The 26412-nt window shown below is 40.5% G+C and overlaps 1 protein-coding gene across 2 annotated transcripts in view; it reads right to left on the bottom strand.

The window, feature by feature from the left end:
* Positions 1-25021, bottom strand: part of PAX2 (paired box 2) — a 176492-nt gene extending 151471 nt beyond the window's left edge. For both annotated transcript variants that reach the window (XM_081329249.1, XM_081329248.1), the window contains exons 1-3: positions 24943-25021; positions 22148-22316; positions 21220-21417 (exon numbers count right to left, since the gene is read on the bottom strand). In XM_081329249.1, the coding sequence (XP_081185375.1) occupies positions 21220-21417; positions 22148-22316; positions 24943-24985 (410 nt within the window). In that variant the 5' untranslated portion in view covers positions 24986-25021. The remainder of the gene's footprint in view (positions 1-21219; positions 21418-22147; positions 22317-24942) is intronic.
* Between the last annotated feature and the right edge of the window lie 1391 nt (positions 25022-26412).

The raw sequence follows: 26412 nt of genomic DNA, 5'->3' as shown, positions 1-26412 counted from the left end.
TTCACGTTGAAGTGTTTAGGATGTATTAACACTTATTTAGGTGTTCAAATTGCCAAAACTCAGAAGGGGTTTAGTCTCACACAAGAAGAGAAGATTGAACAACTGTTACATCACTGTAACATGGAGGACGCTAAGCCTGTGAGTATACCCATGCAAACTGACTTTCACATTTTGGCACATGAACCAAGTCCTGAGTTCGAGGATCAAACACTATATCGCTCAGTCATTGGGTCGCTGCTGTATATTAGTAGTTGGACTAGACCCGACATTGCACTTAGTGTTAATCTTTTATCACGACATGTAGGCAAGGCAAAACAGTTTCATTGGACATGTGTTAAAAAGTTATTGAGGTATCTAAAACACACCAAAGACATGAAGTTGTTGTTGGAACCCACACATACTGACTATGCAGAGTTATGTTGTTTTGCAGATTCAGATTGGGCGAGTGATAAGAAGTCACGGAAAAGTACATCAGGTTACATGATGTTTTTAAATGGATGTCCTGTTTACTGGCATGTGCGTAAACAGAATCTTGTTTCTTGTTCCTCTACAGAAGCTGAGTATGCTTGTGTGTCTGATGCATGCAATTCTTTAACCTGGTTTGATGCTTTAATCACAGATATCTGGACACATCCGATTCGACCAATCACAGTGATGGAAGATAATGAATCTGTGGTTTATATTTCTGAAACACGTTTTACAGGTTCAAGGTCCAGACACATTGACATCCGATATCAAAACATAAGGCAACTGGTTAAACAAGGTTTTGTGACATTACAGTATGTGCCTACACGTGATCAAATTGCTGACATGCTGAACAAACCACTTCCTACAGCCCAGCATGAGTATCTGCGTGAGAAGATGTGCCTTACTTGAGTCTTCACTTTGCTGACGAAAGAAGGGGAATGTCACTGCACGTTTTTTTCATTGTTCGTCAGAAAGTTCATTTCTAACTGTACATTTTCCCTTGCTCTCTGCACCTGTTGTGATAACTTATCTGGTAACCATAGTGAATCCCATATGACTAGCTATGTTATGGTTTCAGTCTGTTTAGTGCGCATGTCTAGAAAAACTTCCCAGAGTGTTTATCTGTATTGCTTTATTCACTTTGCTGTTACTGACTGTTACGTTTAGGATGTAGTGAGCTAGCTCTGTATAATATATATTTAGTTTTTATATTTTTGTAAGTAAAAGGTATTTAGTAAGATTATGCGTCGTGTTTTTCTTGCCTTCCTGCAAGTGTATCATGCATTCTCTGAAGCACGGTCCGTCGCCCTCTACAAAGGTGATTTTTACCTTGACAAAAATAATCCAGAAATACCCACAAATTAAAGAATTCAAATGTAATGTTTGCAGTAAAACTTTCACAGAATGCAACTTACACTACAGATATCAAGCATATTCATATTCAGTTCCATATTCAAGGAATTCTCACTAAAATTGGCCAGCTGATAGTTCCCTATGTCCCCATATAGAAGGGGTCTGTTCTGTTCCAATCTTTTTCTTCCTTTCAACTCTATCAGTATTTGTGGCAGAACTATTCACATTCTCCATCTGCAGGTATTTCCACTTGGCGTGGTGGTTTAGGCATGGGTGATGGTACATGTACCCCAGGTGCAAGACTTTCCTTAAGCCTGACCTTCCCTCTTGGGGCTCTTTCTTTCCTTCTGAATCTCCTTAAAGTTCACTTTCATAACAGACCCACCACTTTGCATTACTACCCCTTCATGACTCTGATCTTACTGCTCCCAGTCACCTGCCATAGTACATATATTTCTAGCAATTACAAGAAAACTCAGTTGTGCAAGGAGACTAAACAAGGTTATCTATAACTACACAATATCTATAATATATGAATTATAGATTAGAAGCCATCTTGTTGTATTAGAATGATAAAAACAGTAGTTTTATAATAAGAATATATTGGCAAATAGTATTGTGCATCCTTTTACTTTCTTGCTTTCCTTGTCTCTTATTAATATGTATATGACTTTTAGTATTACATGTAATTTGGACTTGTTATTATTGGCCTCTCTACACCTAAACATACTCTTTTCTAGAAGCCTATTAAGAATGTAAATTTGAAAAGTGAGGGTGATTAGAGGGTACAAAAGCTTCATATGAAATAGTGATACACATTCAAATTTTTAGATGTAGCCTCCGTACAGCAAAGAATTCATCGCTAGGTAAAAGTCTTTCTTTTTAGCTTCCTTGCAACTGGAGCATCTCATTCTTAGGATTTAGGTCAATAGAGTTTTTAATAATTATTATTAATTATTATTAGGAATCAGTTTCTTGGAAATTTGAGACAGAAAACACAAGAAATGTAGTGGCTAATAAGTGTGGTAGTCTTAACAAAGATAAAAAAGAGAAACAAAACCCCTTAGCCTGGCCCTAACTCTCCTCAAAGGAAAAATCTATTCCCATCAATGAACTTGCTTCCACTTCACAAAATTGTTTTGCCATTTTTGTCCTCTCTCACCTAAAGAAAACATTAAGTGTAACCCTTCCAGACACCAAAGTGTTGCCCACTCTATGATAGTTTGACTATGTGAAAAAAATAATATGACTATTTCTAAAAGTAACAGACTGATGATTATGGCATATTGCATTGTTTACTATTGAATTGTTAACCAATAAATAAAGATACACTGAAGCACATTATTATTAATATTAGCATTCTGAATCATCCGGTTCGTGTACAACACTTTTATGAAGTCCCATTATATCAAAAACCCCGTTTGCTGTCTATCTATTCATTGTCCAAAAATATGTCTCTGAAAACTGTATCATGCATGTTTCCTCTGCCTTCTAATTTATACTGCTTGGTTTTCTTCCTCATGTCTTTCTAACACACTCACATCACTCAGGGTGGCTTTATTCTTTTCAAAAGGTTGATAAAAGCCAATTTCAGACAATGATTCATAGTATCTTACAGCCTCACCCGGTGATTGTTGAGGCAATAGAAAAGCCATCTTCATTACAAAATAGGGCCCCACAGTGATGTCTATGTGATACTAGAAGGTTTGGATTTGGACAAGGACGTTGCGGTAAGCAAACCTTTTTGTATATTCACCTTGTATTCTTACTTAAAAATTGGGGGAAAATACTTGGACCAACTGGAGAAGAAGAAATAGAGTATTTTAGTTTGTAAGGTAAAGTTATTCAGAAAGAGAATTATATGTGTTCATTAAAATGGGAGGTTGGTGGAGAAAGAAGCATGCTCCACAACATTCAATGTGAAAGAATTACATATTAATTATTTTTAGGGAAAATTTGCAGCTACAGTATCCATTTACAAGAAAGCAAATTCTGAAAAGCAAAAAACTGACAATTTTGATCTTACCCAGTTCACAGAACAGCAACCTTTCCACCCTGTCCTTGTGTGAGTTTAATTATTTTTAATGTGGATTACCTGGAAATCGAAGTGCAGCTAATACACATTTATGAGAAAGAAAAGTAGCTGTTTAAATTGGGGAAAGTCTTGGTAAAAACTAAGTTCTGGGGAGGCAGAGACTGGTAGAGTTTACCCATAAAACAGCCCAGGTATGATTAGAGGTGGACAACTTTGAAAAAGGTGGAGACAGAAGCATTTGCAGGATCAAAAGCAACACTGCACCACTGTTCTCCCTCTTGCCTCGCCTGGAGATGACTTCTGAGGAGGGCATAGTTACTTTATTAGGCCTCTGTGATATCATTATGTGATATTGTCCTTGGGGGGTAAAGGGAGAAGAAGTGAAAGGGTTTAGAACAGAGGTCCCCAACCTTTTGGGCACCAGGGACCAGTGTCGTGAAGAAAAGATTTTCCGTGGACCAGAGGGGGTGTGGTTTCGCATACTGCCTGCATCCTGTGCATGGGGCTTTGCTTGTTTGTGCGGCCCAGTTGCTGGCATGCCGCGAACCGGTGCTGGTCCATGGACTGGGGGTTGGGGACCCCTGGTTTAGAAGAAATCTGCTCTCTTGCCTGCTTTCCAATTTGCAGCAATATTCCCATATTTGAAATGAAGAGTCAAGCTTGCATTCTACTTAGCTAAATTCTAGATAAGAAGATGGAAACTGAAACCAGAAAATCACCTCTGTTCCTATCTCTAATGCTACTTTGAAATTGTTCATATTGATTTGTGGTATGTCAGACTCTTTCTTTATCAGTGTAAATTTTCATAGTTTCCTAGCAAAAAGCAGGAAGTGTTGTAGTACATCATTGTGAAATAAACCCAGTTATGATGGAGAATCAATTATTTATTTATTTAATTTGTTTGCTCCCTATCTCACTGCGAAGTGCCTATTATGATGTACCTGATTTTGTTCTGAAGTCAGAAAAGGAAGTATACTTCTCCTAAACTGCAACATGCAAAATTATCCTCCATATTGTCTGTAAATCTCAGTTTAAGAGCAGAGTTTCTCTTTAGGGTACTCTTTGCAGACAGGTGAAAAAAATCACTGATTGGGCTCTGATTGCCTTTCATAGAACTCTTGTAGCATGACTTTCCTACTTAGAAAAGGACTGACTTTACTTAGTTGCACAGATTGTTCATTCAAGAATTCTGAAGACTTCTGAAGGAATGATCAGATAAAAACTGAATAATAGGGAGAGAAAGAAACTTAGAAAGGATCCACCTTAACTAATCAGTCAATAAAAAGAGACGGTGAGAAATTTTTATTTTTAGACTTTCATGATTCTGTTAATGTAATTTTATAACAAGGTAGAATTAGCTTATGTTGCCATGTTTCCTGTTTAATTTACTTAGGAGGCTGACAAGACATATATGGTCCTCACTAAGAGGTTACAGGACATCAGTCTCTGCATGTTTGAGCATTGGGAGCAACAGAAATAGCCATCTTGCTTGCAACCATGGCCAGCACCCTTTAAAAGACTTTGCTAACCCAGAAATCAACAGGAAAAATAAACTAGATCTTAGAAAGTTATTAACAGATTAGGGTCCAGATAAAATTGAATACTGAAATTTTTACAATGAGATTTTGGAATCAAGTATAAAGAATAGCTTCCTAATCAAATAGACTATGTTTTAGTTTTTGCAAGACATAACAAAAATAAATATCTGCATAATTTGAAAAACTGGGCACTAGAGGGGAATAAAGGTATTAAGTAAACGTAAAATATGCAAACCTCCAAAATGATGCAAAAGGTTATAATACTAAAAGACTTTTGAAAAATGGAGTCAGAAATTAGTAGTCACAATATCAACAATGTCAGTAATTATGCTTGCTTTTACAGATAGACTGTCTAAAAGATGTTATTGAAGAAATGACAGATATAGAACAAATTTTAGCTGACAAGATACAGAGGGTATTGAAAGTGAATTCTCAACTTTCAAGCCAAAAGAATGACTTAGAAAATGATGTTTCACTGGATCTACAAAAGAAACTGGCCAGGGTTTTAAAATTTAAAAGGAAATACAAAGAAATGAAGAGAAATCAAGTCCTACAACAACATTTGAATGAACTAAGATTAAGACTATTAGAAGTATAAGGAAGGGAGATAAATTTGGTTTATTTGATCAAGGTTAAAACAAGATATAATGTTACTTCTGGCAACCCTTTATAGGATTTCTGCTGACACCAGGACTGAAAAGATGATGTTTTATAGATTTGCCTAAAGATGGGAAATGGGATGAAGAGATCATTGTTGGTAATGTTAGAAGGGGTCAAGAGTCACTAAATTTGTATTCCTTTTCTTTTTATTATATTTGTACTTTCTCCTTCTTCTCCTCTCCTTCTTTTTTCTTTGTCCTTGCATCTTTTACTCTATTAATTTTAGTTATATTAGATTTACTATTATTATCAATGTGTGGGTGTGCATGTAATATGTATATGTATATATGAGTATAGGGACATGGTGGCTCAGTGGGTTAGGACGCTGAGCTTGTCAATCAGAAGGTTGGCAGTTTGGCAGGTCGAATCCCGAGTGCCACATAATAGAGTGAGCACCTGTTACTTGTCCCAGCTTCTGCCAACCTAGCAGTTCGAAAGCATGTAAAAATGCAAGTAGAAAAATAGGGACCACTACGGTGGGAAGGTAACAGCATTCCATGTGCCTTTGGCGTCTAGTCATGCCGGCCCCATGACCACGGAGACATCCTTGGACAAGTGCTGGCTCTTCAGCTTTGAAACGGAGATGAGCACTGGCCCCTAGAGTCGAAAAAGACTAGCACACATGTGCGGGGGAACCTTTACCTTTATATATGAGTATATATGTGTGTGTACATTTCATTCATTTCTATGTTTGATTCAAACTCTTGATTATGAATTGTGGAGTATTAAGCAGTTGCTTTAGGATTATTTGCTCACATAAAAAAAGGAAAATAATGCTGTTTGTGTCCTTTCTATGGACAATATATTGTCTGTAGAGTTGAAATAGATTCTTCTATTGCTGTAGAACAAGCACATGACATCTGCATAGTTTAAGGTCATATTATGGTCTTAACCTTTTTTTAATGTAGCAATAATTTTATGCATATTTTCTTCTTTTAACTTGTTACAACTTGTGCATTTGTCAATAGATGCTGGTGTACATCAGAGAACATATGCTACTCTGGAGGATTATTCTCCTGTAGCCACCTTTTGCCTGCACTTGAAGTTGCAATGGCAGTCATGTGAAGACCTTTGAGAATTTCCAGAAGCTGAGTGTGCTGTCACCTTTTTCAGGAGAAAAAACATTATTTCATTTGTGTAGGCTAACTTGCTAAGGTAGTGTTTCTTAACTGTTTCATAAAAAGCTTCCCCTCTTTCCACCCTATTTTGGAAAATGAATATAACAGGATAAAACAGGAGAATGTCTTTTTTTAGACATATAAGGACAAAAAATATATAATCAATAAAATTTTTGAAAGACACAGATAAAATAATGAAAATGTGGAAGGAGAAATGCTCTGGATTTTGTGCCAGAGTGACAGCATACCTTATAGCTAGTAGCTTTGTTAGATAGTAGTGCAATCAGACCTTTCTTATTCATATCATTCACAGTCACAGCTAATTCCCCCACTTGCTGAGATTGTATTTTCCACTGATAAAATGATTCAGATTTGTCCACAAAAAAGCAACTGCAACAGCTGAAGAGCATCTGTACTATTACTGAAGTAGTAGTCTGAGAAAAAATGCCCTGAGGCTCAGCTAAAAAAATATATCACTAAATTGTTTCTCAAACAAATTGTACTCGACTCAAGGAGAAGGGCTCTGGGTACAATTCACAAAGGCAAATTCAACACTGTGCTCACATGAATCTAAGGACACAGAGCAATAGCTGTTTCTTGAGCCCATGTTCCAAGTTAGAAGACACATATCCAACCACACAAACAGGTAGCCAGACTAAAGTCTATCTCTTAATCTGGCAGGTGTCTTCGAAATGATGGCATTTCATATATTTTCTACCATCTGCACAAACAAGACACCAAACAACTTGAGGACGAATGGCTTCCCTGATGAAATGCAGCTTTTTAAAGGTGCAAATGAGTGCTGTATCCCTACTAAGTCCCCTGTGTCTATGTGCAAATAGACACTGTTCTTCAGTGCACAGAGCCTCTGGTCCATTCTCCATTATAGTTTCCAGCAATGACTCCCTTCCATGGTCCACCAGCATCCAACTCTCTTGTTGTCCTTTTCACAGCAACAAGAGCTCTTGTTACAAAGTTATTGATTGGTTTTCCTGCAGACAGATGGGCTTGTCAACGTCTGCTCCCCCCCTCCTGTGGAATCTGCCTGTGTATGGGCTGATTGTGCCTCTCCAGGGGATAAGGTTGCAATGGGAGACCACCCTCTATGCAGCATCCTTCACACAGGCCACCGACTGTAATAAATAGAGCTGGACTGAGTGATAATAAAAGCAATTGAGGGGGTTACCTTTGCAGGCCTAAGATTTATATCTTCTCATATTTGAAGTGATTGTTTTATTGAGTTCTCCATTTGGTTAGGATGCTATATATTTATTTATTTCGTTATGGATTTTTGTTGTGCTGCCTAGCCTTGTTTCATTTCTCTGATGGGATTGTGAAAAGAAGTGGTATCCTTTGGAAATGAGCTCTTTAAGGAGGGCTGTTTATATACTGAACATCCTTTCCCCCTCTCTTACCTACAGTGACTCTAGCTGAGGTCCTGGCAGAAATAGTGTGATCATTAAAGAAACATAAACTGTGTGAACACACAGGAGAGGGAGATGCCTTACAGCAGAAAGGAGAAGTATTCTGTTTACTTGGAGGGGAAAAAAATAAAGCAAAGCAAAAGATGCATGTTCAAGTGCTTGGAAAGAAATATCCATCCTAGGCAAGAAATACTGCAATTAATGAAAAAATATCATTCAGTAAAGGGCTAAATGGTCAGGAAAGCTTTCTTAACATTTTTCTCTGACACCCATATAAAGAGAGGTATGATGAAACACAAATATTCCATGTGCTACAAAGACATTACTAGAAAACAACCAGGGATCTTCTTACTTGCTTAGGAATCTTTATGTCACTGACTATGTCAACACTGTTTAGCTAAAGCAACCTCTGTATCAAACCACTGACCACACTTGTGGATACATCTTGTGGACATATGGAATCAAAACTGGTCATATCATTAAGACTTCAGTTTGAAGAACAGTGCATTAGCTATTAACATTGCAAACTTTTCCTACATGCATAATATTGATTAAACATTTCTTTTCCAAGAAATTTTTTTCCAATCTGTGGTAGTTCAAGAATAATTTCCTTAATTTTTGCTCCTTGTTTAAAATGTAATACCTTTATTACTGATGCTGAAACAATGTATTTAACAATGTATTTAACAATGTATAAACAGTTAACTTTACTATTGTACCATTATATGCAAAGGTGAATGAGATTCCATTTCATCTCTGTTATGGCAGAGAACATAGATACTGCCTGTTCAATCTTGTCAGAGACTACTTATATAGCAGTGAGAGAGACTGTCAAGTGTTAACCTCCTATCTCTGGGACAGCACAAAACAATTTCAGCATAGCATTTGCAACTCCACTGCCAATCCATATCCTGTTTCTATTGTGTCCATTCTGAATCAGATGATGAGATCTGATTTGCAACCCTGCATTTGTGGGAGACAAGATTGTTGGTTTTCTTCTCTGACTTTGCTACCTCCTGTTTCAGCAGGTGATCAGTCTGCTGGGAAAACATCCACCAGTCAAGGGCATTGCAGCAGGAATGGGGAAAGTTAAATTTCTGGATTCTGCATGGATGATTGGTCTCCTTTTCCTCATACAACCCATTTGGCCACATCCCAAGTAAAAATGAAACAATGGGTACTAAAGAAACCAGTGAGAAAACACCAAGGCTGAAATAATTCCAGAAACTGACAATAAGTACAAATACACTATATATTCTTACTCAGATGAAATAATGAAGCTTTGCTCTGTTCTGCTCTGCTCTCAGTTGTTGGTGTTGGAAAGAAGATGGAATCAAACTAGAAAGTTCTGGAGACCTTGGAGTCCTAGTGGACGATCACTTGACTATGAGCCAGCACTGTGCAGCAGCAACCAAAAAAGCTAAGAAAATCTTGGGTTGTATAAACAGAGGCATAGAATCAAGATCACAAGAAGTACTATTACCGTTTTATAAAGCCCTAGTAAGACCACACCTAGAATACTGCAGCCAATTTTGGTCACCATATCACAAAAAAGATGTTGAGAGTTTGAAAAAAAATTCAAAGAAGAGCAACTAAGATGATCAGGGGCCTGGAGAATAAAACTTACCAAGAACGGCTACAGGATTTGGGTCTGGCCAGTTTAAGGCAAAGAAGAAATAGGGGAGACATGATAGCAGTGTTCCAGTACCTGAGGGGCTGTCACAAGGCAGAGGGGGACAGGTTGTTCACCAAAGCACCAGAGGGAAGAACAAGAAACAATGGTTGGAAACTGACAAAAGAAAGAAGCAACCTAGAACTAAGAAGAAATTTTCTGACAGTGAGGAGAATCAACCAGTGGAACAGCTTGCCTCCAGAGATTGTGGTCTCCCCATCACTAGAGATTTTTAAGAAGAGACTGGACATCCACCTGTTTGAGATGATATAGGTTCTCCTGCTTGAGCAGGGGGCTGGACTAGAAGACCTCCAAGCTCCTTTCCAGCTCTATTCTATTCTCTATTCTCTTCTCTAAAGTGTCAAAGCAACTCCAGAAACAACGAGCTAATGGAGAAGATAAAGGCTGGAAGAAAAATAGTGAAGGCTGGAAGAGTGTGGTATATACCACACTCTGTATACAACACACCAGAATTTATACATCCTGAGGTTGCCATTGAATGATATTGGAAGTGAGAAAATGTTTGTACTGACATAACTAATGAAAATTTATGGTTGATTTATTCATGGATTAGGGATGAGACAAGAGAAAGATTAGAGTTTGATTGTCCCATGGTTACTTCCAAGTATGGACCTGGCCCCAAAATATGACCCTATGCACTGAAACATCTTTTTGCCTTTGAATCCTAAGTGTTGCCTTCACAGTCCTATTAATTATGGTTTACATGCAAAACCACTTGTTCTTGTTACTCTCTATCTCCTGGCCAATGAATGAACTTAGGAGATAGGGCAATTATATCCCCCTGTTCTCTATCTTCAATACTATCTATAATGTTTAAACCTTCTTGATGTCCCTTCCATTTTTCTTTAAACTAAAAATACTCAGGCTTCTCTTTGCTCTCATTATTGGGAAGGAGTTCTAAGTCCCTGATAATATTGTTCTTATGCACATCTTTTCTAGTTTTATTGGTGTTTTTTAGCAATGTATTCTATTGACATTAAAGATAACATTATAATTCTATTTTTATTTCCATTTCTTCCTAATTTGAAATGGATTTAGAAACAAAAAGTATCAAGAGCTAAGCAATTGATTTTAAATTACTGAAGACTAGAGAAAAATCTCAAGAGAATATCTCGGCCAATTGCTCAAAATATATAACACTTTACAAACTGGCATTGCTTTTGGCTGATGGACATGGGGCAGGAAAAAATATGCAGGGAAGTTGCTATGAATACTTTGCAAAAAAACAGAATTTAAGGACAAGTGAAAAAATGCTGAAATGAAGAGAACTTCAGAGGAACAGAGTTTAGTAACCAGGAAATTCTGGGAAAAGGGAGAACTGAGGAAGAGATGAAAGCATACAAATCCTCTGTAAGTCCTATCAATTACATATTTGCAATACTAGAAGAAACATAAGCAAGCTCAAGATGCAGGTAGACATCAAACTACACCTAGTTCATCATGCTTGCTCCTGCCCTCTGCTACTGACTACTTCATAGTGGTACATTTCTACAAAGATGTGTAACTGGCCTTTTTACAACTGATTCAAAACCACTGTGGTTAAAATAACTACATAACAGCAGATTTTAATTCTGGATTGTGGCGGTATAAGAAATATGAAAAATAAATGAATAAACTTCCAGCATAATTTCCTATTCTCTTTAAAGGTAAATAAAATACAGAAAGTTTTTTAAGTTTTTTAAAAGAGATAACTCCGTTTTCCCACTGTTAGTTTTTCAACCTCTGTCAATACTGTATTCATGAATCAGTGATGCCACTTTCTAATCCCCAACACTATTTAAGCAATATTTTTATGCACATCAGGAACTCTTGGCTTTGAAACCTATTAGAATTAATCATTAGCTCAAACCTTTACACTCTTTTCTTTAAATACATGAGGTATTAAAAAAAGAACTCACATTATTCCTCAACGAACCCTTTTTAAATATAAACCCAGATCATTCAAACTTTCTTCATACTTTTCCCCTAAGCAGCCCTTTTCTAAAAATATTTATCAGACTGAATTAATGCAAAAGCCCCAAAACTTTTGGTAAGTAAAATTTATTGTAGGAAAGCTAAAAGGGCTATTGTGAAAGAATTTCAATGACTGCCACATATCTCAAGCTATCTCTGTTTATGGTGGAAGTAGTGTTCAAATTCCTCCTCCTCTTTCTCCCACTTACAAAAAACTAGAAGCAACTCCACCTGCTTCTTGTTTTGGAAACCACCTCTGAAAGCCTGAATTGACTGTCAGACCTATTTTCCCCTGCCTAAAATGCAGTATCCAATTATGCACAATATTTGGGTGCCAGCAGAAGGTGTCTTCCTAGGCACATTTGCTTTGTGTGTGCTGTGGGAATTTTCATAGGGAAAACAAAAAAAGCACTTCCTGCCATCCTATCCATGTATAAAATATTACTCAACCAATGGAAAGTATTTCATTTAGTCCAATAAAAATCATGTTTTTTTCAAGTGTTGTACCAGCGTCTATTAACATGGCAATTAAGATTATTGGGTAGGAGGTGGGGAGACTGCTTAGAGCCAGGTATAAGGGAAGCTGACTTTGATTACAAAATTTCTTTAGTTTTCTAAAGCTAAAGGCAAATAACTGATGAGAAATAGTTTATGTTGAAAAACCTTGGAGAAAAAGTGTTTGAACATGTTCAGACCCAGGTCTTTGTTTCTTCTTATGATTTTATTTTTGTTTTCTTTTCTTTAACTTTTCTTGTAAATCTATAGACAAGAGTTGCTTTATTACTGTATTTTTAATTCCACATTACTTGCTGATTTTTCTTCACTTTTGTATATGTATTTTTATTATTTAGATGGGAAAGTTCTTATTTAAAATTAGTGAGAAATTTAGCAAGGAGAATAGTTCAATTATGTTTTCTAATTGACTTTAAGAACTGTACCTATAAGATACCATGAAAAAGTTATTTAGTGGGGATTTTAAGTACTGGAGCACATAACACCAGAAATGTTACTAGAAGGAAAAATCATGAAACTGCATCTCACTTGCTTTGGCCTTGTTATGCTGGAAAAAGCAATTATGTTTGGAAGAATCAGTGGTAAAAGGAAACCAGGCCACCAAAGAACACCATCACAGGACATTATCAAAGCTGACACCAACCAGAGCGTAGAACAGGAGTCTTCAAACTTGGCCCTTTTATGACTTGTGGACTTCAACTCCCAGAATTCCCAGCCAACGTGCTTGGCTGAGGAATTCTGGGAGTTGAAGTCCATAAGTCATAAAAGGGCCATGTTTGAAGACATCTGGCATAGAAAAACTCAAAAAAGTAATGCAAGATCAGAAGATGTGGAGAGACCTGGCCCATGAAACAGCCAAGACTCTGACTCGACTGAATAGATAACATCATCATCAGAGGGGATTTTAAAGTGACTGTAGTTTGTTGGATCCAGTATGTATTACTGTTGTGAGATATTGTTGTCACATAAAACAAGAATAACCTAAATGGAATTCCTTAGGAAAATCTGCATACCTTTATCTTAGAACTTGCTCTTGTGGATCTGGAATTCTTCACTTCCAGGAATGAAGGAGGAATGCCAAAAAAATTCAGAACAAGCCCCCTGCTGGGGGAAACTGAGTAAAGCACTTTATCTGGAATAGTTAATTGATGCCTTCATAATTTAGGTCCTGCTTAAAACAGTCATACCTGTAAATAGAAAATTCTTCCAAAACTTCACATATTTTGCAACTCAATATGTTTAAAACCTAAACCTGTGCTTGTTGGCAAATAATGACATATAATTTTTTTAAAAGTTCTTTAGCTGTTAAAAACGTATCTGGCACTGTTTTCCCTTGTTCTATTCTCGGAAGATTATTTTTATTGTTAAGGAGATTATTTTTTATTGTCTTGTGTTTGATTTTCAGATATCAGCTAGATCCTTTATTCCAAAATTCATGTCCACTGTCTGCAATCGCTTTGAGAAGAAATATTTGGAGATAAAATAGCACAGAATAACTTTTGCAAAAGCTCCCAGATATTCTTAGTATTTGTGAAACTTTTCTCCTGAACCTGTTTGTACTTATTTTTCTCACAGCTTTCACTTTCAGTCCTGATTCTAAGACTACTGTAAATGCTTTGCCAATAATGTATAATTGGCAAGAACAGACTAAAAAGAATGCCTCCTGAATTAGGAGTTCTGCTTGCAAATTACTTTGACCTGTACTGAGTAGTCAGGACAAGCATCACCAAACTTCAAGCCTGGATCTTTTTAAAACGGTCAGTAATTTTATGTAAAGAAAATAAAGATATTAATTTATTGAGTAAAAATTATATTCCACCTGACAACTGTCATAATTTTCAAGACAAAATATCCACAGAAAAAAGAGGAGAAAATAACTTTTAAAAATTAAAATAGAAAAACACAAAATCAATGAATACCATAAAAAACTACTGTTAAAAGCAACCTAGTGGTGGACTTCCTTCTCTATTAAGATACAGCCCCCAATGAACTCTATAAACTCAGCACGAGGCCATTTAACAGTGCTGTATGGTACTGCATTGTCCTCATACAGCCAAAAAGGTAAGAGTTTAAAATATCAGCTTTTAAAGTTTTTATGGAATTTTGCAAGTGTGCTTTTGAATTATGTCTCATTAGTTAAATGTTTTCAGTTGGAATGTATATGTATCTGCCTGGAAGCATTATTTAAAAGAAAATGAAAATATATAAAGTATATTTTAATACATTAGTAAATAAAACCAAGGGCAATAAGCAATTAGCAGCATTTCTTCCAAGGGAAAAAAGCAGTAAAAGACTGGCAGATAGAATATACCAAGTGCCAGGGGAAGCCTCTAAGATGTGAGCCTTCCCAGAAAAGTTAGCCTTCTTTGCACTTTAGATTTTGAACATTATATGAACTGGAAGCATACAGGGAATAAACTAGGAAATACAAAAAGAATTTTTTCTCTCGGGTTTTCAAATATTTGTAACTAGCTCTCGGATGCCCTCAAAAGCTAACAGTTAAGGGATAGTTCTTCACTCCTCAAGCTATTTCAACCAATTGCACACAACAACAGGCCTAACAACTAGCTGTCCAGATTCTCCTTAAATAGCTTGGATGAAAGTGAAACTACATCTCATCTTAAGATTGTTTACCTAATGTTAAGCTGAAACGACCTGCTTACCATAAAGAACACTAGGCAGCCATTTTCTGTATCACAACCTTTAGAGTTTATTTATTTTGTTCTTTTCAATAATTCATCATAAACCATTTTTTTCATGTCATAGCATGCTGGTTTCTCATTTTTGAAAGTGCTTAGTTAATTTCCTCCCTAAGCTATATTGCCGAATTGGACATATATGATGGGGCTAATGCCAGATTCACATTATACTGCTATACATGCAATCTAAGATTTTATTAGCATGTTGCTGCAATTGTTATTTTCAGCCTTGAACCCCAAGTGATGGCTTGGATTTTCTGCTTTGATCCAGTAGGATGCCTTGATCCTTTCATAAGCATCTATTCAAAGGTTTTGTTTAATAGCTAATTTGAAGAAGAGGTTTGTAAATTATGAAAGCTACATCACTAATTATAAATTTAGCTAATTTTACAAAATGAATTATTCTATTGCTGTTTGGATTCTTCATTAATAAAGGCTACATAATGAAGACATGTATGAGTAAAATTGCAATTTATGATTACTTAATAAGAAGTCCCATTGAATTCAGTGGAATTTACTTCTGAGGCAACAGAGATAAAAACTGCTGTGGAAGCCTCTTAGTTGCTAGTAAAATGTAAATCATTTTCTAAAGTCACTAACCATTTCTAGTAATAGACCTATGTAAGTAAATTTGCAGATATATTATTTTATAATCTATCGCACCAAATCAATAGCATTATCTACCCATGAATTTAGCCTTCAAGTTACATCTGTGCATCTGTGTCAAAGTCTGAAGAGTTTTTGGCCACCCTGGGGTGCTTCATAGACAACAAATGGTGGTTTTGACATAATGGGACTTAACATAAAAGTGTTGTACATGAACAGGATGATTGAGAATGCTAATATTAATAATAATGTGCTTCAGTGTATCTTTACTTATTAGTTAACAATTAAATAGTAAATAATGCAATATGCCATAATCATCAGTCTGTTACTTTTAGAAATAGTCATATTATTTTTTCATATAGTCAAACTATCATAGAGTGGGCAACACTTTGGTGTCTGGAAGGGTTACACTTAATGTTTTCTTTTAAGTGAGAGAGGACAAAAATGGCAAAACAATTTTGTGAAGTGGAAGCAAGTTCATTGATGGGAATAGATTTTTCCTTTGAGGAGAATTAGGGCCAGGCTAAGGGGTTTTGTTTCTCTTTTTTATCTTTGTTAAGACTACCACACTTATTAGCCACTATATTTTTTCTGTCTATATTTTTGTCTCAAATTTCCAAGAAACTGACTCATAATAATTTTCAGTAACTGCACAGCTAAAATTCAATTTCAACTTCAGCAATATGATTCAAAAGAGCTCCTGGAGCTAAGAAAAGAAGGAAGGGAAGGGAAGGGAAGGGAAGGGAAGGGAAGGGAAGGGAAGGGAAGGGAAGGGAAGGGAAGGAAAGGAAAGGAAAGGAAAGGAAAGGAAAGGAAAGGAAAGGAAAGGAAAGGAAAGGAAAGGAAAGGAAAGGAAAGGAAAGGAAAGGAAAGGAAAGGAAAGGAAAATCTTGCACAGATTGCCCACCTCTAACTTAAGAAATACCATTTTAGAAGAAAAAAAAGAATTTCTTTCTTGCACCAAACCAAAAATCTTCGATATTACTTTTGAATGGATCGCATACAATTGCCACATAGGTTTCATTCTAAGTCAGAAATGTTCCAAAGAAGATAAAAAGAAAATGAGTATTTTGGCTAGTTTTTAGGCAAATGTGTATCTCCCCACTATAGGAAAGTTCTTTACAATGTTTTGGTGATTGTGAAACAGCTGTGTTGGATTCTATCAAGCAACAAATGTTGAATGATACAGATGCACATAAAAATAAACACAAATTTCAAAGTAGTTACATGAATATTATTATTATGCCTACTCCCGTGCTTTTAATAATGTAATCTGCAAAAAAAGAGAGATAAGGTTCCACTTTCAACTACAAATTAAACTGCTGTTAAAAGCCAAATTACAATGTATAGTTCCAAAGCATGTAACTCTACTTGAATCAGGGCTAGTCATGCAAAAATTTTCTGCAGGAAGAATAGCAATCACTTCCACCTCTGCAGTCTAGAGAGATCATGTCCAGCCCAAATACTTTCATTCTTAAAGGGGAAAAATTGCATAAAGACTTTTTCTCCTTCCTAGTAGTTCACAAGAATACATAAAGATTGAATTAAAGCACAGTTTCTTAACTTTCATGCTCCTGAAAATCAGCCACCTGTGATACCACCTGGGTCATTCTGCCCTACCCTTGCTTAAGGAATCCTTATACTTTTGAAAATTCCCAAACAAATCTAGTGTTTAGAAGCTCAGAAAAAGACATTGTGGATAGATCTTAAGATTCATATAAACAGCTGCAGTGAAACAAGATGAAAGACACCCAAGTGAGAGAAATTCATCCACTCATAAAAATTATACAGATATTGAAAATCTATACATAACTTCTATAAATTAGTGTTCCAGCTATTTAAAGGACTGAAATGACATTCTTGCTATTTTCAATCTATAGGGGTGAAATTCTTTTGTATCATATTGTTTGTATCATATTGCCTGTGTAACCATAAAATCTGCCTTCTTTTGCTATACTGTAATTTACCACCTAGTTTTTGACAAATAAGTAATCACCAGTAGCTGCCCTTTTCAGCAAACTGATTCTTCCTCCAAGTATCCGGACACATCATTTGATAACTCACACATTCAACTACATTTTTGTGTCATCAGAAAATTCCCCCAAGTTTCTCTTAATATAAAAAATCATGACATGGAAAGGTCTGAATGCTGTTAACTTCTTTCTAGAAAGACACTTCCATGTTTCAGAAGATTTTGCTTTGTGATATTCCTATGTCAGTGCCTCCAGTTGGACTAATTTTACCTGAGCTGACACATTTTCCATATATATATCATTAATGCATTTATTCAACTCTCTTTTTATTCATCCACTGCCTGAAAAATAAGGAACAAAGTTGGCAAAGAAACTGTCAACCATGCAGCAAAGAGAATAAAGTGGCCAGAGGTACTTGGAGTACTTATTGTCAAAGAATTTATATTGTATCTAGACAAATAGGAATGAGATGAAAGGAAGCATCTTAGCCACTTTTGCATTCTTTTTCTTTGAAAAAAGGAAGGAGGGAAGGGGAAATAAAAGTACTAAATGAGCAAAACCAAATAATAGCTGTTTTAAAGGTATGGGGCAATGTTGGAAAGTTTTCCCTTAACATATCCTATTGTAATGTAGCCATATTAGTGGCAGCTTGGAGTAGTAGTACTATTCAAAATTCAGTATTTAATGTTTAATTTAAATTTCTGTGCCATTTAAACCATTGAATCTAACAGTCTACTTAGTGAAGGAATCCACATTAAAGCATAGCAGATTCTGAGCTTTAAAACATCTAGCAAATAGCAGACTACCACTTCTCTGGATCACCAGATCTATTCACGTGACTATTAAATCCAGAAGGTCTGTAAAAATAAGATTACACTGAAGCTGGAGGTAAACATTAAGAGTAATAATTCAGAATGTCATACCATTTATGAGATTCAAGACATTGAATGCCAAACTTAGTACTGACATATCACTTCCCATTATTGTTTATATAACTTTATTTGACTATTTGACAATTAGAAAAAGAGAAAGAGAAAATTAAGAAATGTCCAAATATAAATTTTCAGGCAAGATGGAAAAAATAAAGTTTTTTTCTATAATATTTTTTTGTTTATAAGTCTATATGGTATATATAGGTATGAATCAATTATTGGCCCTAATCCCAATATTTATCAATTTAGAGAGAGAACTATTTACTTCTTTTTAATTTCCAACAACATAATTTCAAGAGTTCTGTTTTCTGTCATGACAAATTGAGCAACTTCTTTCATTGATTTTAGAGATCAAAGAAATGCACACACACACCACACAATACATGTATGTATGTATTCACCAAATCAGCTTTATAATTATCTATATAAAGACTATCTTCTTTCTAGTTTAATTTTAGAAACTTCAAATATTGATTCTAGTATCCCTCAGAAATACTGGCTTAGATTTAATGACAAAATACTGCCCAATGCATCATATTTACCTTATTTCAGGAATAGATTAGGTAATGGGTAGAAAAGTCAAGGCTTCCCAGTTAACTGAGACCAATTGAATCCTGATTCTTGATGGCTGCCTTGGGCTTATAGGAACAATTTGTGGCATTTACTTTTTATGTTTCCACATGCCTGGTGTTGGCTGCTGCACTTTATCTAAAAAAATTTTGCTACTCCAGTGAATTGCCATCTAGTCAACATTTAAAGGTAGCTAGCATCGTTCTAGAGATAAACATGCAATGACCAAGTCATGAAACATTACAGTACAGATCCATGCAAGGCTACCTGACACAGATAAAGGTCTATCCTTTGATAAAATTATCTGTTATAGCAGAGGATCCTCCCACTATACTGAATGTGGTCTTTATTACACTAGGGTATAATGCTAAGGTATCTCTTTGAGAAAAACTCTTGGAGAGAGGTTAAATTACCTGCTTCTCCCCTTCCCTCCCCCCCCCCAACCCAGGACAGCTTTCCCACTTGAGCAAATGCCTGAAGTGGCTCTTCACCTTTTCTGCAGTAGCCCAAGAAAATATTTGAGGAGTGGCATCTCCCTTTTCCCAGAAACCTGGTTCTGAGGTCTGAGCCCCCCCCCACCACAGTTCTTTTTTGAGGACCAACTGCTTCTCAAGAGGCTCCGATGTTACTTCTATTATTTCCATCCATGAGACAGGTAGAGCCTCCCTTTCTTTAAAGAAGGTTCATAATTAGTCAGCCAGTCTGAACTCACTCTGTTCCTAACCTAATGACCATTTTAATATTGATAGCACACACTGGGGTAATTTGGTGGGATAACATAGCCATATATTACAAAGAAACACCACATTGAAGAGGCACCTCTTTGCACCAAGGGAGGCTCCCTTCTTAATTTAACCTGTTATTTTCAGATGATATGGAATTATTCCACATTGTCTTCTAAACTATAAAAAGCCACTGAGATTTCCAGTTTACAAATGTCTATTTGTAAGAACAAAGAACAATCTTTTTACATAAATTAAGACCCCATTATTTCTATACTTTTGATGCACATTGCTTCATTCCTTAAAATAAATTTCCTATTTATTATGTAACTATTGGGCTAAACAGCTGTTGAAGTGGATGGATCAGCTGTTGTGTCTGTCTGAATCAAAGTATCTTTATAGGGCCACTATTTTGACACCGACATTTATAATATAGCATACTTGCAGCAGCTGCTCATTCTACAATTCACTGCCGATAATACCTAAATCTCAGTTTTTGCATTCAAAAAAATATCCATGTAGATTGTTACAGAAATCCCTTCCTAAAGGATCATGAAGCTTAAAGTTTGGAAGTGTTTAATATCTATGAAAAGTGCTAAATTTAAAAGTCAAACAAATATGCAGCCTGCATTTGTTCAGTAACAGCTCAGCATTTGTGAGAATGGGTGACATCTCCCACTTTTCAAGCATTGCTAATTATGTGTCTGTCCAAAGGACCATTCTGTGGATCCCCCCCCATTTGTTTCTCTTCCAGGCCAGTCAGTGCACAGAATAGAGTAGACTACAGCACTACTCTGTTCTTTCTATGGGGCATTTTTGTACATCTGCCTGGCACAGGTGACACAATTCCTTTCTCAACATCACCTTGTAAAGCGCATGGAAGTCTAAATTACTGCCATTGTCTCGATCAGTCCCAAGCATGTGATTTCAGTCCCAGTGAAGGTGGGGAAGCTGTGGATGCAGGTCTGGCCAAATACTGTAGAGCAGCAGACCCACCCCAAGGCTTTGGTCAATAGGGCTTTTGCTATGGCGGGAGAGAGTGAATGCTCAGACAGTCAAAGCAGCAAGCAACCAGCAACGATTCTGTTCTCTTCCAGATCTGGACCAACAATCACAGCACAAGGGCTTCAAACACGCACTATGCTGGTAGCCACCCCAATTCTTTGTCCCCCTTGCCTGGCCCCAAGCCCCACAGAGGCTCTCCCTACTCTGGCCGGAGGAGGAAGTCGCTCAGGCAAATCACCAGCAGGGATTCATCCTACCTCCTTGGTCTTTCTTTCGGGCAGACCTGCGGTTCCAAGGAGGCGAAGAACCGGGCGGCTTTGACCCAGGGTTCCCCTGCCCGCCCTTCGCCTTCGGTGGCAAGACCTCCGCCGATTCGATCCAAAGGCCGCGCTCCAGTGGAACGGGCATGGGGCAGCCGTCCGGAGGGTCCTGCGGGAGGGCAAAACGTAGTGACTTACCGGTTGATGGAGGAGACGCTAGGGACCGTGTCGTTGTCGCAGATGCCCTCGGCCAGGAGCCGGTCGCGAATCTCCCAGGCGAACATGGTGGGGTTCTGCCTTTTGTATTCTGCGATTTTATCCACCACTTTCGGAGTAGCGACCTTCGGCTTGGAGCCCCCGATCACGCCGGGCTTGATGCTCCCGGTCTCGTAATACCTGCGGGGGGCAGAGCCTGTCTCAGCGGCGCTCCCACAGCCGCATCTCGGTCCCCGCCGCAGCCCCGCCAGCACCTCGCGACACCCCCCCCCCCCGCTCTCCTGCCCGGGCCACGATTCGAAGGCCCGGCTCCCTCGCCTTCGCTCTCGGCCACTCTCGCCTTGCCCGGGCCGACCAGGCCCCAGTTGGGCCCAAGAGGCTGAGGCCGGAAAGGGACCGAGGTCAGAGAGGGCCGCCTGGCCTTCGGGGACTCTTCTTCTCCGGCCTCGGGCCCGGCTCTGCCCCCCGGCCGTCGGTCTCTTTGGCGGCCCCGGCTGGCCGGCTGGCGTGCAGTGGCCCGGTGGCCTCTGCGCCCCACTCCCATCCTAGCTGAGCTCTGCCGAAGGCGGCGGCGGCGGCGGCGCACGGCCGGGTTCCTGCTGACCTGCGGCTGGAGAGAAAGCAGGGCCCGGCCTGGCTTAGCTGGGAAGCGGGGAGGGGATGCTTGCCGGCTGGTCTCACCGCAAGCGGGGCGGCGCTCGGTTTGTTCCCGGGCTCGTCGGGCTTTTCCCCCTCTTTGCGAACCCACCGCAGGTCCCTGTGTCGAGACAGGCCAGACAAAAGAAACGGCAGGAAGGAGCGGGGTGGGGGCTCGCCGGGCCCGGGCAGGGCGAGGGGCCCCGAGGGGCAGCCGAGTAGCAGACCTCCCCCTCCCGCCGCCGCCGCCGCGTGCCCGCCCGCCCGCTCATACCTGCCCAGGATCTTGCTGACACAGCCGTGGCTGACCCGTAGCTGCCGGGAGATGTCGCAAGGCCGCACGCCCTGGTGAGCCAGCTCCACGATCCTCTGCCGCACCACGTCCGGTAGGGGCCTGCCGTTCACAAACACCCCCCCGAGCTGGTTGACACCCCCGTGCCCTGCTGGGGAGAGAGAACGGAAAGACAGAAAAGCAGGCGAGCGGGGCGGGGAGGGGGGGAAAAACGAGAGAAAGGCATTAGTCGGGGCAGTTCGGCGGAGTTGGAAGCCGGATTGGGGGGGGGGGTGTCACTCTGCCAGTACTTCTGGACCCAAGAGTGGGGCAACGTCCCTTTGCCGCGAAGCAGAAAGAGGGTCGCTTAAGGCAGACCCTCTTTCCAGTCTGGGGGCGCTTCTCCTTCTCCTCGGCCTTCCTGCTTTGCCCTCAGTGTCGTGCAGCCGGGCGAGAGTCAGGCTGCCAGGTGGGAGCCGCGAGCAGGTCGAGAGAATCAACTCTTTGGAAAACGAAACCCAAAGACTCATTTCCCCGTTAATGAAATGTTTCTCCTTTATTTACTAAATGCTTTTCTATCAGCCACTACTACTGTCGTTGCTGTTAATATAACTCTTATTACATTACCTCTCGTCGTTGTTAATATTACTCTTATTATATTACCTCTCGTTTTCCGGAATTTTTTTCCCAGATATTAAACCAACCGGCGGCGATGGTTTGATTTCATTTGATTTTAAGCCTTTTTGGAACATTCTAAAACATTCTCTTCAGACAGCCCTCAACATCTTTTGATTATTTAGTTATAATCTAATAGGATTGAGATGGAGAAGCGGAGCCCCTTCTCTTCCCCGTTTCTTTTCTTTTGATTATTCAACTCAGTTAACCCCACGACCTCCATTTCAGCTGATCTCCTCCGAATGAAATCTGCCGCTCTGCTTCTCTGGAAGGGTAGCGGATCCCAAGGCGGTTTCGGTCTCCAGCGATCTTAGTGGCGAGGAGAGAGGGCCAAGCAGGTGGATCAAAAAGAAACCTCGTCTCTCTCTCCCCCCCCCCTTTGTGATACTGACTTCTGGACTCTGAACTTAGTGGAAACTCTTCTTGCGCTCTATCGATCCCAATCCTTTGGTAAATTAAGGTTTTTCATCTCCTTTTTTAGCGGCAGCCGTTCAAGGATGCTGAACCGTCATCCTTGCGTCCGGTTAGTGCTATTTTATTAGCATATACTGGAACACGAATGTGCTTCGCCCCTCATCAACTGCCACGGTTTTGTGCTAAGTGTCAGTGAAGTGGAAGTCGGTGGGAATTTTGGATCGCTTTCCTTGCCTCCTTCCCTCCTTCTCCTCCCCTCTCCTCTTGAAGTATCTGCTTATTTCCTTCATTTATCTGATTTGCCTTTTGCAGATGTTGCCTCTAAAGTTACAAGCTGGCAAGCAATTTCTCCAAGACCTCAATTCTGAATAATTCAAAGCACCTTTGATAACTCACATTACAGAGTATTAAAAGGCAACAGATGCAAAAAGATCACGGAATTAATAATTCAGAATATTGCACCTGTTTTTTCCTAACCAGAGCATTGCACCTTGCAGTTCACTTTCTTGGTTTCTAACCATATTTCTGTCCTTGACCTTTCCTTGTATTGAATGCAAGATATACTTCATAGGAAGCAAATTTCCTCCATTAGAAAAAAAAATGTAGAATGTGCTAAAGATAACGAATCACTTTGTTTTAGTTTTAGTTTAGTTCCAACCTGAAAATAGGTCTGCAAATCCGATCTAATTTCCAACTGAATTAAAGCTAGAACTAGTCAGTTTTGTTCCTTAAGTGATGGACAAGACATGAGGTGAGGTAAGTCATTGTATATAATCTGTTTTTTAAAAACTCATGGAAAATTTCAGAAAAAATAAAGTTTCCCAACCTTAAAAAAAAATGCGTTCTGTTGGTATAAAATGTCCTCTCAGATTCTCCAACCTCAAAATATTTTTAAATCTTAACAGATCAATTTTCGTTTCTTTTTAAAGTCTCTTGTTAGCTAAGGCATACAGTACTAAAAGCCAAGGATGTAGAAAGTTAGCTTGTTATATACTGCTTAAGCCATGTTGCAATCGCCTGTTCTATTTTTATTTGAAAGCTCAAAATCTGAAACTGATTCTCCCTTTGGTTTTTGTTTTTTAAATACAGTAATGGGGGGGGGGAGCAAGGGAAATGGCGTGACGGAGATTTTGGATTCCCCCCCCCCTTTGCCTCGCACCTTTATTTCTTATGAATCAACATAATTCCTGCATTCTATGAGTTCTAAGCTGCAGGGCAAGGTTGGGAAAAAATCTGAACCAAAAACAAAATCGGTCACGCACCCAGATTTCCATAAATGCGGCATACTTTAATATTTTCGACCTTGAAATATGGTTCCCCCCCCCAAGAAATAAACGCATATAAATCGCCGTTTGTTCCTCCGCCGGGCGGCCTTCGGAGTAGCGAAGGAAAGGTCGAGGAGGCAGCAAGTCTGCCACTTCGACTCCCCGCACGCCGGAGCCTTGCCGCGGGCATTCCGGGAGACCTCTTCGGAACCAAGACTTCCCGGGGGAAATTGTAAAGAAGCCGCGCCGGCTTCAGGACCGGGAGTTCCCCGAGTCCTCACTGCCTTTTTGGCATATCCAAGCGGCGAGCGGTTTTCACCTCGGCGGGGCGGTCGGGCCCCAGCAGGAATACGGTGGAAAACAGAAACCCGAACTTTCTACTGGGCAGCGGGATTCAGGAGAGGATAGCCGGGCGGGGAAAGGAAGGCTGCGGCCGGTACTCACGGTGCATCGCGGAGAAGGGGTCTGCTTTGCAGTGCATATCCATGGGGAGGCACAGGAAAGGGAAGAAATCGGCTGAAGCCGCCGTTTCGCTCGAAGGTTCGATTTCAGGACTTGGGGGAGAATCAGAAGAACAAGCCGTGGAAGCCCGGCCGGCGGGCCGCGGGGAGCCTCCTTGCCCTCAGCCCGCTGCTGGCCGAGCGAACTGGAGAGCAAGAGGAAGTTGTGCCCGCTGCAGCGTTCACACGATCTCTGCCTGGCTGCTTAAGGGGGGCCCGAAGCAAGGCATGGCGGGGTCCCTGTAAGGTGGCGGCGTCGGCGGCTCTCCTTCCCGGGCCGGGTCGGCTCTGCTGAAGTTGGCGCGCTGCGGCCAGCCCCGGCACGCGGGCGCTCCCTCCCCAGGCAGCCTTCTCCGCCTCCGTAGCTCCAGGTTCCTTGGTGACGGCGGAGGACTCCTTCTGCTCTGGCCAGACTTTTGGCCTCCTCCTCCCCCTCTTGCCTTCCTGGCGGGTTTGCGCCAAGGTGGGGATGTGCTTGCCACGAGCTTTGCCTGGAGAATGGAGCCGCCGCCGCCAGTGCCCGTCTCTCTAAAAGCGGCAAAGCCCCCTCCAGATCGCACCCGTCTCCCCCCTCGTCTTCAGACACACACACCCCTCCACCCCTCCCTCCCTCCCCTCCCTCCCCCGCGCGCCGGGCCGGGAGATGGATGACTTGTCAGACAAAGGCAGTAGATTCCAACACTCGCGGATTCGCCAAAGCGCAGCGCCACATCTCCGGCCAGTGGTTCCCTGGCTCGGCCCCGGCGATCCTCTAGCCACCCCCGCGAGGGATGCCCGGGTTTCGGCTGGCGGGGGCCGTGCCATCTGCCCATCCGCGGCAGACCCGCTTCTAGGTAGCCCGAAAATACCTGGTTGTTCCGAGATCCCTGCCCTCGCCTCACTACTTGGTTGGCCGTGATGGGAATGGGCGGCTTCCATCTTTCAGACGCCGCGGCGGTGGCGGCGGGACCTTTCCCCCCAACCTTGGTGTGTGGCGGTAAACTCAGATCCTCCGCCGCCATCATCACGCCTTCCCATACGCCAGGCCTTTTGCCGTCAGAAGGTCGCGTCCGAAGGAAGCCCTGGCCTTGCGGCGTAGTCACAGGCGGGCCGGTCGCTCCGCTCCGGAGGCGCGTCTTACACACTCCGCGCGAAGAACCGCCACGACATCCACAAACGGCACCGTTTGAAATCAGACCCGCTTGGAAGTCCCATAAACTCACCTTGGAGGAAGGAGGCGGCTGCGGATCGCTACAGGCCGAATTTCCTTGCAAGAAAGGGAGCAACCGGCTTCAAGGTCCGGCCTAGGGTCTGCCGGTTGTGGCGCCGAGCTGATCTGAAGGGACAGGAAGGAGGGGAAGGAAAACCGCTCTCGGGGACTTTCTTTTGTAGTACCAAGCCCAAGTAAGTCCCATTTAGCTGGACGCTCCATAAA

Source organism: Vipera berus (genome assembly GCF_964194415.1).
Source record: "Vipera berus genome assembly, chromosome: 5".
Lineage (NCBI taxonomy): Eukaryota > Metazoa > Chordata > Lepidosauria > Squamata > Viperidae > Vipera > Vipera berus.
Note: the sequence above shows the minus strand (reverse complement) of the source record. Positions and strands in the feature narration are given on the sequence as shown.